The sequence below is a fragment of the Triturus cristatus genome, chromosome 4_1, assembly GCF_964204655.1.
Source record: "Triturus cristatus chromosome 4_1, aTriCri1.1, whole genome shotgun sequence".
NCBI classification, from domain to species: domain Eukaryota; kingdom Metazoa; phylum Chordata; class Amphibia; order Caudata; family Salamandridae; genus Triturus; species Triturus cristatus.
Genome location: NC_140585.1, coordinates 1,108,949,965 through 1,108,966,801, shown reverse-complemented (window position 1 = coordinate 1,108,966,801; position 16,837 = coordinate 1,108,949,965). Strand labels below are relative to the sequence as shown.

Genomic DNA, 16,837 nt, shown 5'->3' with positions numbered 1-16,837 from the left:
AAGTTAAGATTTGGGAGCTGTAAATCTGGCCTAGAACTACTGAACTCAGGCAACTCATGATGGAAAACTTTTTTTGGGGAAAACCGCCACAAGGTCAGTGCATGAATAGATACCATGGGCCCTGGTGGAGGCTACAAAAATGGCCTCCTTGACTAGAGCTGGGATAGGAGTACTCAGCAACTATCCGGGTTTAATGGGCTGAATCTACATTAAGGCTGTGCAGGCAGCTTCTTGACAGCCCTATCACTAATGAACAGGAAGGGGTGCAAAACTGCAACAAATGGACAGGAAACCCCTTGTTATTATGGAAAATACTATGACAAATGTAATTTTGCCTCAGGCTCTGAAAATGCCTGCATCACAGAAGATTTGCAGAGTCCAAACTGCTGTTCGCTAAAACGCCTTGACCCCAGAGATAAAACTCTCAACTGAGAGCTCTTGACAACAAAGTGCAAGGACACTAGGTCATAAGAATTTGCACAGCGCAGTTACGCCCTGTGTAAGACCTCATAGCACTCTATTTTTTTCAGCTTATTTTTATTTAATGGTTCCTTTTTGTCTGGTTATTAGGGTGTTCCTCTGTCTTTTAGAAAGATTCTCGGTAAAGAAAGCCATCACCCTGACCTTGAGAAGGTCGACAGAGGTGACCTTAGAAGTTTACCTTTTTATGCAACCCATAGTTTGTAGAATCGAAGTGACTCAGTGGCTGCAATCTGAAAGGCCCAGCGCAGGGATAAGTTTCTGGATATTTCTTTGAGTCACTAATGAACAAGTTACTTACCTTCGGTAACGATGTATCTGTAAGAAACATTAGTTAGTTAGATTCCTCACCTTAGAATATCCCCAGGCGTCAGACTGGATCCGGAAGATTTTTCGTCAGCAATACCCCTTGCGCGTCGCTAGGCGTAGTCTGCAGCTCCGCGTCCGTCGTCGGCGTCGTGCGCCGGAATGACGTCGGAGTACTTAGACACCGCCCTCGCGCGCTGACGTCAGTTCTTGTACATAGCTTTCCGCGCCAGGAACGCAGAGCCATGCAAAGACCGACACTGGTGCCAAAAATAAAATCTAGGGGCCTGAAAAGGATATCCTTAACCCTAGATGTCAGTTCGCAGAACGGGGAGGATGGGTGGGTCGGTGAGGAATCTAACTAATGTTTCTTACAGATACATCGTTACCGAAGGTAAGTAACTTGTTCATCTGAAAGAAACACGTTAGTTAGATTCCTCACCTTAGAATAGATACCCAAGCAATACCATCCCCGGTGGTGGGTCTGCGAACCAAGATCACACCAGAAAGTCCTGGAGGACAGAACGGCCAAAGAAGCCATCCCTCCGGACTTGGCTGTCAAGGCAATAATGCCTGGCAAACGTGTGTAGCGAAGCCCACGTTGCCGCCTGACAGATGTCCTGCAAAGGGACACCTCGTCCCAAAGCAGTAGTAGCCGCCGTGGCCCGAGTAGAATGGGCGCGCAGCCCAACAGGGGGGTCCTTTTTTGCCAAAGAGTAACAAATTTTGATGCACAAAACGACCCACCGAGAGATGGTCCGTTTGTGCACCGCTTTCCCCTTCTTAGCACCCACGTATCCAACGAAAAGTTAGTCGTCCACCCGGAACTGCTTTGTGCGGTCCAAATAAAAGGAGAGCGCACGTTTTGGGTCCAGACGGTGGAGCCTCTCTTCCTCTTTGGAAGGATGCGGAAAGAAGGTGGGCAAGGTGACAGACTGCCCAAGATGAAATGGAGTCACCACTTTCGGAAGAAAGGAGGGACGGGGCCGAAGGACAACCTTGTCCGGATGAACAGACAGAAAAGGGGGCTTTGAAGATAAAGCCTGGAGCTCACTCACCCGTCTAGCCGAGGTGATGGCTACCAGAAAAGCAGTCTTAAGCGTCAGCAGACGAAGAGGACAATTATGAAGAGGCTCGAAGGGAGCGCACATCAGGAATGTCAAGACCAGATTCAAGTCCCACTGAGGCATTACAAAAGGGACAGGAGGGAACGTGTGAGTAATGCCTTTTAGAAAGCGTGTAACTACAGGGGACTTGAAAAGAGAAGGCTGATCAGGAAGCCGCAAGAAGGCATAGATGGCAGCAAGATAACCTTTCAGGGTGCCCAGGGCAGAGCCCTGCCGGGCCAAGAAAAGAAAAACAGTAGAACCTCAGAAAGAGGGGCGGAAAGGGGATCCACAGCCTTTGCTGTGCACCATGCCACAAATTTGTTCCACCGGCAGGCGTATACCGTCTTTGTGGAGGGACGCCTGGCTGCCAGAATGATGTCACAGACTTCAGGAGGCAAGTCAAATGGCATCAACTGCCGCCGCTCAATCTCCACGCATGGAGGTGGAGGCTGGACAGGTTCGGGTGGAGAACCGTCCCCTGCTGCTGCGACCGAAGATCCTCCCGAAGGGGCAGACGTATCGGAGGATCGGTCAACATACTGAGTAGCTCGGGATACCAGTACCTTCGTGCCCAATCCGGAGCCACCAAGATGACTTGGGCCCGGTCGTGCCTGATCTTCTTCAGCACTCTGGGCAGAAGTGGTATAGGCGGAAAGGCGTACAACAGACCGCAACTCCACTCGTGACGAAAAGCGTCGCCGAGCGAGTGCCGCCTTGGAAATTCCAACGCGCAGAACTGCTGACATTGCGCGTTCTTTTCGGTGGCGAATAGATCTAACCAAGGCTCTCCCCACTGCTGAAAGAGACCTTGCGCCACTTCGGAGTTGACGCCATTCGTGATCCATCATCCACCGGCGGCTGAGTTCGTCTGCTCTGGCGTTCAGAGAGCCCGCCAGATGTTGAACCACTAGGTTGACGCCCTGGTGTTCCAGCCACGTCCAGAGGCGCAGAGCCTCCTGACAAAGGGTCCACGACCCCACCCCGCCCTGTTTGTTGCAATACCACATGGCGGTGGTGTTGTCCGTGAACACCTGCACGACACTGCCCCTGACAGAGGGAAGGAAGGCTTTCAGTGCAAGCCGGATCGCTCTCAACTCCAACAGGTTGATGTGGAGACGAGACTCCGCCGGAGACCAGAGGCCTCTGATCTCCGCCTCTCCCATATGGCCACCCCATCCCAGGAGGGACGCATCCGTCACTACGACATGCTCCGGTTGGGGAAGGGAGAGGCTTCTGCCCATGACCCAATAGCGGTCCGTGAGCCACCACTGCAACTGCCGTGCAGTGCCCTCCGAGATCAAGACATGGTCAGACAGGTTGCCGTGATGCTGGGCCCACTGAAACTTCAGGTCCCACTGCAGAGCCCGCATGCGCCGCCTGGCGTGATGCACTAGTAGGATGCAGGAGGCCATCAGCCCCAGAAGCCACAACACTAGCCTGACCGAAACCCAGGATAGAGGCCGAAAGATGGGAATCAGGGCCTGTATATCCCGGACCCGCTGTTCCGGTGGATGGACCCGGAACTGCGCCGAATCGAGAACCGCTCCGATGAAGAGGAGCTTCTGAGAGGGGCTCAGGTGTGACTTCGGCACGTTGATGGAAAATCCCAGCAAATGCAGGAGATCCGCCGTAGTCTGGAGGTGGGAGACTACGGTCTGGGGCGAGCCCGCCTTCAACAACCAGTCGTCGAGATAGGGGAAGACTGGAACCCCTGATCTGCGCAGATGAGCTGCGACCACCGCCATCACTTTTGTGAACACCCGAGGGGCACTGGTGAGGCCGAAGGGGAGCACGGTAAACTGAAAGTGCTCTGGGCCCACCATGAACCGCAGGTAGGGCCGGTGGGCCGGCAGGACGGGGATGTGGAAATATGCGTCCTGCAAGTCCAACACTACCATCCAGTCTCCGGGGTCTAGGGCAGCTAGAACCTGAGCCAAAGTTAACATCTTGAACCTTTCCTTCCGGAGGAAGGTATTGACGTTCCGGAGGTCCAAGATAGGGCGTAGGCCCCCTTTGCCCTTCTTGGGAACCAGAAAGTAGTGGGAATAACAACCACGACCTACTTCTGGGCTGGGAACGCGCTCGACGGCCTCCTTGGCCAAGAGGGCCGAAACTTCCTCGTGGAGAAGATTCAAATGATCCCCCGAGATATGGTGGTGCTGCGGTGGCATGGCTGGAGGGGTTGTCTCGAAGGGGAGGGAGTAGCCCCTTCGGACGATTTGCAGCACCCACCTGTCCGATGTGATGGACCGCCAGTGGAGCAGGTGATGGCGAACTCTGCCGCCCACTGGCGTGGAATGGGCCTGAAAGCTCGGACTAGGAAGGCTTTGAGGCGGATGCTGCCGGGGTGGATGTGGGCTGACCTCGTCGTCCTCTAGAACCGCCTCGGCGGAAACCGCGACCGCGCGCAGGTTGGTTCTGCGGCTGGTGGCTAGGCGCACGTGAGGAGGCACCCCTTCCTTGGCCACGAAAGGGGCGAAAGGCGGAAGTTTGCGACCGCGGGGCCGAGAGGCCCAAGGACTTGGCCGTAGCCCGGGAGTCCTTAAAGCGATTCAGCGCACTGTCCGCTTTCTCGCCAAAAAGGCGAGTGCCATCAAAGGGCATGTCCATGAGAGTGCTCTGGACATCGCCCGAAAATGACGTGGACCGCAGCCAGGCGTGACGTCTAAGCGCCACTGTGGTAGAAATGGCCCTACCCAGCGAGTCCGTGGTGTCAAGCCCACATCGTATAGCATGTCGCGCGGCATCCCTCCCATCGGCCAGAGCCTGGGTAACTCGTGTCCTGACCTCCTCCGGACACAGGGGCAGCGCGTCCTCAACCGCATCCCACAGAGAGTGGGAATAACGGTCCAAGAGACAAGCGGTGTTCAAAGACCGCAGGCCCAAACTAAGGGAGGAGAACAGCTTCTTGCCAAACTGTTCTAGTCTCTTGGAATCCCGGTCCGGCGGGGCGGTCGGGAAAGAGGATTGGGAGGTGGAGGCCTGGATAACCAGGCTCTCAGGGGTAGGGTGTTGGGACAGAAAACTGGGGTCGCCCGGAGCAGGGCGGTGGCGCCTGGCGACGTTCCTGTCCACAGGAGGAACTGTGGAGGACTTGGACTAGGTGCCCTGCAGAACGTCAATGAGGGCCTCATTGAATTGCAGCAGAGGCTCAGTGGAGCTTGCTGCAGAATGAAGCACCTCCGTAAGGACGTTAGTCCTCACAGCCACGGCAGGCAGCTCGAGCCCAAGGGCTGCGGCCGCCTTGCGCAGCACCACAGAGAAAGCAGCGCCCTCCTCCGAAGCCACAGTCGGAGGAGACACAAATCCAGTGTCTCGAGAGGTATCCAGGCCACTGGCCTCCCCCAGTTCATCTGCCCAGTCCTGGGACAGTTGAGCCTGAACGGCCATAGGATCCTCGGATCCCTCCCAGTTGTCCCCATCATCCGACTCCTGGTATAGAGGAGAAAGTAACGGACCCGGGCGGTAGACATAATGTGTCTCTAGCGGCGCCGATCGCGGCGTCCATCGACGCCGTACCGGCGCCGGGCCCGGAGTGGGACTGAACCGGGGCTCGACGTCGAGCGGAGTCGACGTCGGCGGTGGTACCGGTGTCGACGCCGGCGGAGGAGGCGTGACGAGGTCGACCGGCGTCGGCGGGGACTCTAGAACGGGTCCCACGGGCGCTTGCGGCGTCTAGGCCGGAGCCACCGGCAGGCAAGGCAGCCCAGTCGGGTCCGCGGGGCCCGAAGGCGCACCAGCGGGCGCCGACGGCGGAGCCATATTCCTCATGGCCGAGAGGAAGGCACTGACTTCCGCCGGCGTCGCGTCAGTCCCAGGGACCGGAGGGTATGGGGACGTGCGCGGCGCCTGCGGCACCGCCGGAGTGGAACCACCCTGACCCTCGGCCGAGTCGCGCAACCGGCGAGGGGAGTCCGAAGAGCGGTGTCGCCTCTTGGACTTCTTGGAATGCTTCGACTTACCCGAAGACTTGGATCCCGACGACCGATGGTGACGTCGGCTGCGGCTCCGCGACCGATCCTTGGACCTCCTCCTGGACCGGGATCGAGAGGCGCGCGGAGCCGAGTGGCGAATCTCGAGAAGCTTACGGGACCGCTCCCGTCTAGCCTTCGAGGTCAGGGCCTTGCAGTCAGAACACGACTCCGCGTCGTGATCGAGGCCCAAGCAGTAAAGGCACCGGCGGTGATGGTCCGTAACCGACATCAGGCGGCTACAGTCAGCACAGGCTTTAAAACCAGGCATCCTACCGGCACCGGAGTCGATTGACAAGATCAAAAAGGATCGAAAAAGTTAGTCAAAAATTGACTAAAGGGGTAGCTCTCCCGGATCTGCGCTTACTGGCGCGGAAAAAAGAAGAACTGACGTCAGCGCGCGAGGGCGGCGTCTAAGTACTCCGACAACGTCATTCCGGCGCACGACGCCGACGACGGACGCGGAGCCGCAGACGACGCCTAGCGACGCGCAAGGGGTATTGCTGACGAAAAATCTTCCGGATCCAGTCTGACGCCTGGGGATATTCTAAGGTGAGGAATCTAACTAACGTGTTTCTTTCAGATATTCATTTCCCTTCTGGTGGCATTTAAACCCACCCAAGTTTTGTGAACCTTTCCCTTTCAAATGCGTGAACAGTCCGGGGAACTGTCGCATGTTCTATGTGTGTTTATGTGTAAAAGAATGTCGGCTTGTCTGACACTGTACACACCTGTTGAGTAAGAATGTTTGTACGAGTGTCCTGCTGTGAGGCAAAACTCAATTTATGTTTGGCAGTGGTAAATAAACAGAAGTAGAGCGAGGATGGGGGAATACTGAAAGTATCCTGCAGAAAAATGTACAAACATCCTAGAAGTAGCTTCAAATGTTTAGACAGCAAGCAGTGTGATGAACCGATGTAAAAGGCACCAGCTAGGAGGCCAAAAGGCATCAGCAAGAAAGGCGAAGGGCAGGGTGAAAATGCACCACTCCCCCTGCAACACAGTATATGTTTTTAAGTTTAATTTTGTATGGAAGTGCAATTCGCTGCCATTTCCTGCCTTTATGCTGCTGTGTCTCGGATTAGAGGAAAGGCAGAGTTGACACTTCCACTTAGTTATTATTTAGTCTGACTGCTGCCTCTAATCAGAGTCCTGTTTTTATGGCCATGATTCTCGAGAAACGTGTTTGACGTCGGAATGAGTAATGTAAAGGGGAAATCTTTCTGTGGCGCTCGCGCCCCCCAGAGGTGTTCACACGCCCCCCCTGGGGGGCGCGCCCCACAGTTTGAAGACCTCTGGTCTAAACGGTAATGGAGCAAGGCACCATACAGATGTAAGAGTATATGGGCTTGAACAGCACTTCTTACGTTGATTTCTGATATAAATGGTCTCAATTCCTTTAGAATAGAGGGCTGGTACTGGGCTGTCTTTGATTTTTGGGCAATTGCATTTGAGGTCCTGGGTGAATCAAGTTGACTTCGCATTCAGTGATATTTGGAGTTGGAAGCAGTGACGGTTAAAGTCATTGAGGCAGGTTTGCACTATATTTTGCTTGTTGTACATGTCCATGTGAGCAAGCTGGTTTTGGTTTTAAAGGTAGAAGGAGAACCTACGAAGGGCATTGCAGGTGAATGCCATTTGAGACTCCATGGTGTGCATGAGGGATGGATGGTTGACTATGTCTATCAATATCAGGAGGTGAGGTGGGGCCCTCTTCATCTGTGGCCAGAAGAGCATTGTTTGCGATGTGTATGGTAGAGATCTCCATGCTTCAGCATGACCTGAAGCCAGGCTGGTAGGCATGCAGGAGATGCTTACGACTGATGTGATCTTGGAGTTGAGTATGGAGTGCTTTTTCGATGATCTTGTCAGTGAAGGGTAGGTGTGAGATGGGCCAATATTTAACGAGGTCTAGAGTAGGATTCTTTAGGAGTGGAAGGGTCTTACCTGTCTTGAGCATCTCTGGTAAGATACCTTGAGAGAGGAATTATTAGTGGTGAGCACAAGGGGAAGAGAGCTTCCGCAGAGAGCTCTTTGATGAAGGACAAATGCAAGACATTGTCTTCATCGGAATTGGTGAGAAAGAGCTATTGAAAGATAGACATTGAAGCATTCTACTAGGAGGTGTGTGCGAGAGGAGAAGCAGACTTGGTGTTTTCAATGTGCTGTCAAATCTTCTATAATTTCTTCATGCAGAAGAGGTAGATGGCATTTTACAGGTCTGTGGAGTGAGGGATAGGAGGTTCAGGAAGAGGCTTGATGCAGTGCTTGCTTATCCTCTAGTGCATTCTGTTCCATAAGTGGCTTCCATGATGGTTTTGGTATAGTACTTTGCTTTGTCTGATGTGCTGAGAAGTGTCTATTATGCGAAGGGACTGTGAGAAAGTGGCTCTGTATATACTGTTCCCAAATAGTTACAGGGTGTACAGAGTCCACAGTCCCCAGAGGCTTGGCAGTGGCTAAAGTTAGATATAACCTTACTCTCTAAAGTGGTAGCTTGGTCGAGCAGTAAGGCAGTATCAGAGGACAGTGTAAAGCATTTGTTGTACACACTCCATCAGCAAATGGTCACACACACTCAATAACTGAACTCTAGGCCAATGGTTTATATATAAAAAAAAGATATGCTCGTTTTATTTTAGAACCAACAATTGGATTTAAAATATACTTTCTCAGAATGAGATGCTTTATATAAATACTTTTGCAATATGCAATTGACTTTTGTAAACAGTTACAAGTGGTTGCAATAGGCAACACTATTTTAAACACAATAATGCATTGAGTTCAATGGAAGTTTCATGTTATTTGCCACAGATTACTTTTAGGATTACTTTTGGAATCCCGGGACTGGATCCTAGATTCAGTCCTGGGTCAGTGCTTGGAATCAAGTGATAAAAGTCGACTTAATTACTGTGATGATTTTTAGACAATATTTTGCCATTTTAAAAGTTGACACTTAAAAATATTTCCTAGAAAACAGTCAATGATTCCCTATGGCAGAAAAATCAAGTTACAGGTATAGTATGTTCTCGTTACTTCTGTAATCCAGTACTGGGTGCCTAGACTCAGTACTGGGACCTTTATCCAAAACAGGTAAGTAATTACGTTTTCAGATATTATACGATTTTTAAAGAATATTTAAAGATTGCAGAAATTGACACAAAAGAAATTTCACAGAAAAACAGTCAATGATTTCCTATGGAAGAAAATTGGGTTACTGGCAAGTACAGTTGTAAGTAGTTTTCAGAGTCAGTGCTGGGTACCAAGATCCAGCACTGGGAGCTCACCTAAGAGCAGGTGAGTATTTTCGTTTTCGTTACTCGGCTGATTTTTGGTGAATATTTTTAGTTTTGAAAAGTCCACACTTAGAAGAAATTTCAGGAAAAAGCCAGTCAATGTTACCCTATGAAGAAAATAGAGTTATCGGTTTAAAGGTAAGTACTCGACTGGCAGAGTTAAGGTTCTGGGCATAGACTCAGGGGTCCCCCAGGGTCAGGTAGGTACAGTTGGTTCACTTCCAGAGGCACTAGGGCGGCCGGGTGCAGAGAGAGTTAGGCCCAATGTTATCCTATGAGGGATAGGAGGGCCTTGGTTGGTGGCTGCTGACTAGCAGGCCATGCGGATGTGGGAGCTGGGCTCCTGGTCACTTACTCAGGGCAAGTGGGGATGTAGATAGGTGTAGAGGTTGCACTGCCAGGGCCACTCGGGTGGCTGGGTGCAGGGTGCTTTTGAGCCTTCGGGCGCTCAATTGATTTCAATTCGAAATCTCCGGTTTAGAAAAAGACAGCAAGCTCGGGGACGAGGATTCTTCAGGTGCCACCACCACTTCGAGAGGTAAATTGGGTAGTTGGAGGATAGGTAGGTACCCCGGCATTGGGCACAGGCGGTTGCGGGGCCCCGGGTGCAGGAGTGCCTTTTGGTGACGGGAAATCTTACCCTCTGTTGATCGCGGTTGGGGGGGGGGCACTTTGTTCTGAGGCTGCAGGCTTCTTTAGGAGCGTCGAAGAAGGTCCTTGGGTGCCGGACTCGGGGTCACAGTCGCCGTGGGGTCGTCCTCGTGGTCTTTATTCACTCCGGCACAGGCCAGGCTTGGCTGGTGCAGTGTGCTGGGTTCGCGGTTCCGGGCAGCTGCCAGGGATTGGAAGTAGATTTTGAGTAGAGCCTCTACTCATGGGAGTACCAGGGGCTTAGAGTAAAAAAGTAGCCAGGTCCTATGGGGTTTGTGAGGTTGCTGGCCACAGGAGATGCCGGGTTGGAGCAGGAGCAGGTTCGAGGGTCGACAGGCCGGTAGGGCTGGGGCGAGAGCAGTTTGTGTCTTCCTCTTCTTAGCAGCTGCAGGGCAGGTCTTTCTTCTAGCTCTTCTTCGGATTATGGAATCTGGGAAAGGAATGTTCAGGGTGCCCCTAAATACTAGATTTAGGGGCGTTACAGGTAGGTGAAGGGCAGGGACCAATGGGTCCCTGTCCTGGGGTGGGTACACCCCCTATACTGCCACTATCCTGTGGGAGGGGGGCAGAAGCCTAGTCCTGATAGGGTAGGGCTTCTCATCTTCAAGATGGCGAGAGCCCGGAGATGTGCTTCACCTCGCCTCCCCCACCTGAGGGGTGGGGTTGGCAGGCTGGCACATCCCCTGTACTTATTTGGGGTTTCCGGCCAAGCTTCCCGCCAGAGTGGGGGGTTGCAGTGGCCTGGGGAAGCTCACAGAGGCATGCCTTTGAAGCTTCCCCCTACCCATCCTGGGGGAGGAGATTTAGCACCTCGCCCAGGATGTGCATTGTTGCAGGCCCAGGAGAACAGGGGCTCTCCCACCCAGGGGTCCAGCAACCTCTCTGTTGTGTGGCAGCCTATGCAGCCTCAGAACAGACGTGGATTGTAGGTTAGGTTTTAGCGGGCATCTCTAAGATGCCCTCTGGGGTGCTTGGTACATTAAATCCCACACTGGCATCAGTGTGGGTTTAATGTGCTGAGAAGTTTGATACCAAACTTCAGTCTTCAGTGTTGCCATTATGGTGCTGTGGAGTTCGTGTTTGACGAGCTGTCAGCACCATGTACTCTTAAAAGGCAGCACTGCACTTACAGTGCCCAGGAATGGACCTGGGTACTGTAGGGGCACAGGGCTCCTGCTCCTGTGCCCACACCAGTGGCATAGGGCACCCAGCTAGAGGGGTGGCTGATATATGCCATGGCAGTGTAGGTGATGGGCATGCCACACAGGGATTTGTGCCATGTCGACTGTTTTGTCTTGCACCCAGACACCCAGCCTGCAAGGGCAGTGTGTGTGTGTGTAAGGGTACAGGGCCTCTAAGGGTGGCACAATGAGTGCTGCAGCCCTTAGAGGCCTTCCCTGGTCACAAGGCCCCGGGTACCTAGGGTACCATTTACCAGGGGCTGACATGTGGCCAGGGTTTGCCAATTTGGGTTTTGTGTGTTTAGGGAAGGAACATAGGCCCTGGGCACCTGATTGGCAGAAGTCCAGGGCACACTCAGTCAAAGTACATTCAGCAATTCAGCAAATAGTGGGGGCATACCATGCAAGAAAGATGGCACTTTCTCACAGGGACTGCAAGCTCACAAGGTCATTGGGAGTTATGCTTTTCTTCTATTTTCTTTCCAGCATATAGATGGAGCATTTATTGTCAGCGAGGTATTTAGAGTACCATGTTGCTGAAGGTTTTGGCTTATACTAACATGTTTTAGCTGAAGTGTGGATGTTGGCATAATTTTTTGAAAAATGAAGTCATTTAGAAGGGTGTTGGTGTAAGACAATGTTGGAAGTTGAGAGATGAGTTCAAGCATTAGGTTGTCAATGGAGAAGTCTTAGAAGCAGCTGAAAGTTTGGTCTTTTCATTTGGCCTCAGTTTGTTGGTAGGACACAAGCAGGGAGCTATGGATAACAAGGGGGTTAGTCTATTACATAGGTATGAGTGGTTTGCATTGAATTGTTGGGGAATGGTGAGAAGAGGAAGTCAAGAATCTAACCTTTGGCGTGTGTTGATTTGGCTATGTTCTGTACAACATTGAGTGTGTCGATAAGGTTGAGGAGGTTTTCAAATATTTTGAGTTTGCGTTCTCTGGTAGGTCGATGTCATCCAAGAGGGTCATGTGGGCACGTCAAATGGATGAGGTGATCAGCGAATTCATCAATGAAGTCCTTTTTCTGCAGAATAATTGTGGCGAGATTTAGAAGGTTTTGTAGAGTTGAGCTGGGTAATCAGAAAACTTGAAAACTGAGACTCATCTTCCAAATATTTCCTAATGTGTTATTTTAGTTCAGATTTTTTGTAAAGCATTTTAGTGGATAAGTGAAGAAAAAATAGTTTTCCATAAAATGCTTTCACTTCCTGGTTGGGGGTAGGATATTCAAAGTTTCTACTCCATGTGAAATTGATTTCCTCCCAAAACCCTTAGACTAGCCAGACTGCATCCATTGTTTGGACAATGCATATAAGAAGAGAGAAGGCCATGTCGTCACCTATAATCCCTCCTAGTTTTGCAGGCTAGGCAAGCGACACTACTAAATGAAGCTCCAGACATGTTATTTCCCACTCTCTGCAACTCAGACGCCCACATTCCATCTCCTCTACAGGCCTCATCAGGCAGAACATGGACTTCATTAACAAATATTTGAATCTCCTCTGTGCCCCTCTGTTCAATATGCCCACATCAGCCTCGTGTGATCAGACTCCCAGAGAACACAAGCTAAAAAAAAACAAGATGCATGGATGCATTTGTATGCATGGTGGTGATCTTGGGAGTAGGTTTTCTTTAATGGAAATCACATTTCGACATTGGCAGAAATGCATGTGGCATGTTTCTGGATTCATGCACATGTGTGGAAAAATAAATGTGTGAAAAATATTGACAAAGACAATAGGTAGGCTCTACTGACTTTACAAATGCTTGCTATACGTTTCCCAGGACAAAGCCACAAGCCAGTGTTCGTTCCTTAAGCTGAATGTGCTCAGTTACATTGCTTCCTTTCCTATGTTGGACTACAAGTCAACCATTATGAAAAGACACTTTATAGTTAAAGATGGAACCTTTTATCAAAACAGAGATTGGGAAAACATGTCATCACTTTGTCTTGATTCTTTCAATAAACCTACTTTGCCTACCAACATACCGAACACTCTGGACTCTTGACACCACTGTTCGATAAAGGCAATTCAGTACAACAGTACGAGGTTTAAGTGTAAACAAATGAAAACTTGATGCTGAGCATGATAGAGTACAGGAAGCGTTAGGATTTTCAGCAGTGATGCCAATAGACACTATGTATTTGTTAATGCAAATGTTGATTTGCTGGCAAAATGTTTACCTGAATATCCTGTGTTACAAGTGCATACAACATGCAAGGTAGATCGATCCTGAAAACAGCCACTTGCATATTGCCTCCCACTTTCCGGACCATCTGGGCAAGGGCAAGGGCGGCAGTGGTCTCCAGAGCCCAGCAAAGGATCTCCATAATAGCCAGGAAGGCACCTAAAAGATCAAACAAAAGAAAAATCCCATCCATTAAAGTGTAGCTGAATGCACAATCACCCGAGGACAAGAGGAAGGCTGGGAATCCATCATTACAAACAGAAGCATAACAGAAGTCAATATCTACAGCTTCTGACAAATTAGGCAAAGAACAGTCGATGTTTTGAGCCAGACATACACTGGGATGAAACATTTTTATTTTTGTGTTTGGTACACAACTGCAGCAGAAGTGGCCAGACTTAATTTGACCCCAATGCAGAACATAAAAATATGAAATGTGAGTGGAAAACAGTAAACCACAGTGCCCAAAGGAAATAGATTAAGAAGTCATGATAAAATTGTTTAGAAAAGGGATTGACCAAAGAATGGGGTGAGCTATTTGCAAAGACACAGATATGGCACTACAACTAAACAAATTAATGTGTCTATTGCAATGAAAAGTGCATGCATTTCTCTTAACAGGTCAAGCCTTCTGACAATTTTATCTGGGAAGGAGGACTTGTGATTGTGAGGAAATGGGGTATATTATATGGTGTGGTTGTGCAACTTCACAGTGTAATACACTTACCAACCACTATAGAACCAGTAGGTTTCATCTGTCAAACCCTGAGCTCAATCTGGGGTAGCTGTGGCACTGAGCAGCAAGGCTTAAACAAAGGAACTAGTGTTATGCATTTAAACAGCATCAAAACAATTGAAGAAGAAACCAACACAATACTCAAGAAATCCGATACCAATTTATAAAAATAGACTGTATTTTATATCAATTTAGATACCTGAATGAAAATGTTCCACCAGACGGTTCTAGAGATATAGATTTTACAAGAATTAAAATCAATGCAGTTTCACTCAACTGCGAAACAGCCTTGGCAAATTTAACGAATTCAAGGAAAGGGTGGGTCAGAGTCAATGTGGTAGGTAGGGTAGGAGTACTTTGAACAACCAACTCCAGCAGTGAGTTAGTCAGTGGGACCAGCAAGGTCCTTAGAAACAGTTAGCGCCACAGAACAACAGTCCTCCAGCAGTTCCAGGCACTTTATCGGCATTGCAATGGATTCCTATGGAGTGGTCCTGATGCAAAGGAGGAAAGATGCTGAAGATGCTCTCAGGCTGCTGTGGATGCAACACAGTCTTCTTGCAGATCCTCCACGGTCCACAAAGATGGTGCAGGGCTCCTGGTTGCAGGGTCAATGTCCCACAAGGTCCTCTGTGGTCTAGCCAAAGTATAGTCACCACTACACTACCAATCGGATAACTCGTCTTCTGAGGGACCAGGCATCTCTCAGACGATACTCTGCGCTCAGAGAGCTCTGGTGCAACTTTGGACACCGGGACTTTATCCCTGGTGTTGCAAAAACAGTAGCAGCCTGAAGACTTTGGGCTACCAATTTGGCCCAGCAGGCTTCTTCAGCTGTTGTGTCCCTGTGCTGCGACTAGGAGGCCAGCCAGCTGGCCCTTGGAGCCTATTGGCATTGGTGGGCCCTGGAGACCGCTTATCCTTGAGCAGAACACAGCAGGCACAGTCCCTTCCTTCGTTAGCCACCAGGTGCAGTGGGTGCAGTCTTCTGTGGGGAAGCCTCTTTGCTGATCCCTTAGTGCAGCAGAGCAGTATTCCTTTAATCCTTCTTCCAGTTGACAGAGATCTGGGTGGAAAGGGTGTCTCTTATGCTCAGAAAATGCACTCCAGGCAGGATGCGGTTGGTAGCCATTAGGCTACCAGATTTCCTCCCACCTGAGGATCACTTCCTGTGGAGTGTGACATCTGGCTAGCCCAGGATGCACCATTCTGCCCACTCCCAAGATGGCATGGGCCCTCTCTCAGAGTTAAGACCGCACTAGCGCATCTCTGGGGGGTGGACACATCAGGGCTACACACCCGTGGGAAATAAAAAAATTGCCATCTGGTTTCCCCCTCTCTGCTCCCCGACCGTCTGCCTGCCTAAACAATGGGGCAGCCGTCTTCCCGAGTGCGACACATCTTCCCTTTAAAGGCTGCTTCTCCTTTGAAGCCTGCCTTTTGGGGCTAATAACCAAGTTGCTTCCTGCAGGAGGGGGGGGGGGGCGGGGGGGGGGGGGGGTAACACCACTCTGGCATGCAATCCCTCATTGTTCTCCTTCATGAGAGTCGTTGGCACGTCTCTGCCGGAGGGCAGGAAGCTACCTCCTGGAACAGGCTCCATGTGTGCCTGGGAAGGCACAGGAGTTTATAGGCAACAGGGTGGAAGCTTTGTAGAAGCTGTATACTGCAACAAGGTACATTATTTTGAAGTGAGATACAAGTCGAGCATAATGTAGCAAGGTGTTGGATACCTCGGAGGACCCTCTTTGGTCACATCGTTCAGGAGTTAGCACCGCAGAGGGGTCAGGATGTAATCCTGTAGTCTACAATGCACAGTAGGAATCGTTACTACGCAGGGGCTGCCGTTCGTGTGAAACCATTCATTCTCCTAAGAGCCGTCCCATATGAGGGAACCATCGACCTTTAAGAATAGATCTGATATGCCGTGGTCATAAAGACAAAGATATAGAGGACAGCACAAGAAGATACCCAGAGATATACAAGTGGATAAGGAGTGACTAGACGACAAAACTAAGGATGGCACCGTAGCTGAATCCCTACAACCATGCTGTAGAATTCTCAGTTTATAGGAAGACAAACCCAACTAATTTCGAGAACACGAAGTAGCTTTAAAGAGCAACACAGTAGCAGTGGGTACGCGAACGAAACCACAGAAAGCACTTACTGCCATCCACACAGCCACATTAAACAGAAAATGTATCCCCCACCAACTTGCCAGTTACAAAACCACTAAGTAACAGGTCTTGAAGAAGATGGCACTTAAAGAGGATTAAGCCATCGAAACGCGCGTCGACCAGTTTGTATGACACGCCTCAGCGTTTAGCACAACATCAGAGGGTTGAGCGTTTCACCCCTGTTAGCTTGTCTCTGTGCATGCTGTTTGGCTCTGGGGTGTGTAGTATGCATGTTATGGATGCCAGTGATATGAATGTAAAGTGTGTAGAGGTGTAAATGGTATGGGGATTCTTTGATTTTTTGTTTTTTGATTAATGCCAATATCTGTATGTTGGTTCTAACAGATACAATAACTCTTTCCATCTATTTGGTATAAATTTTGTTTTTCCAAATTCAATATATATATGTAAAGATTGTCATATTTTTGTACGATTTGGATTGTTTTGTATATAAAAAGAATGTTTTGTAGGTTTTTTAAAAAAAAAGAGATGAATTGGACTTGTATGCAAAAATGATGAAAAAACAAATTAAAAAAATAGACAATTAAAATGTGTATATAAGGGTGTTTTTTGCTTGTTACATGTGACCCTACAAAAATTTGATATAAAGCAATATAGGTCTAGAGGGATACTGTGCATTGTAGTCTTCTGTTCTCTTCCCCCTGTTCCCTGACCTCAAAGTTAATCTTGTAGGGGGTTGCCTTTTCTCAATTAATTGTAATCCTGTAGTCGCCA

General features: G+C 49.8%; 1 protein-coding gene across 3 annotated transcripts in view; it reads right to left on the bottom strand.

The window, feature by feature from the left end:
* Positions 1-16,837, bottom strand: part of LAMB1 (laminin subunit beta 1) — a 359,541-nt gene that overhangs the window by 112,031 nt on the left and 230,673 nt on the right. For all 3 annotated transcript variants that reach the window (XM_085654111.1, XM_085654112.1, XM_085654110.1), the window contains exon 20: positions 13,185-13,348. In XM_085654111.1, the coding sequence (XP_085510237.1) occupies positions 13,185-13,348 (164 nt within the window). The remainder of the gene's footprint in view (positions 1-13,184; positions 13,349-16,837) is intronic.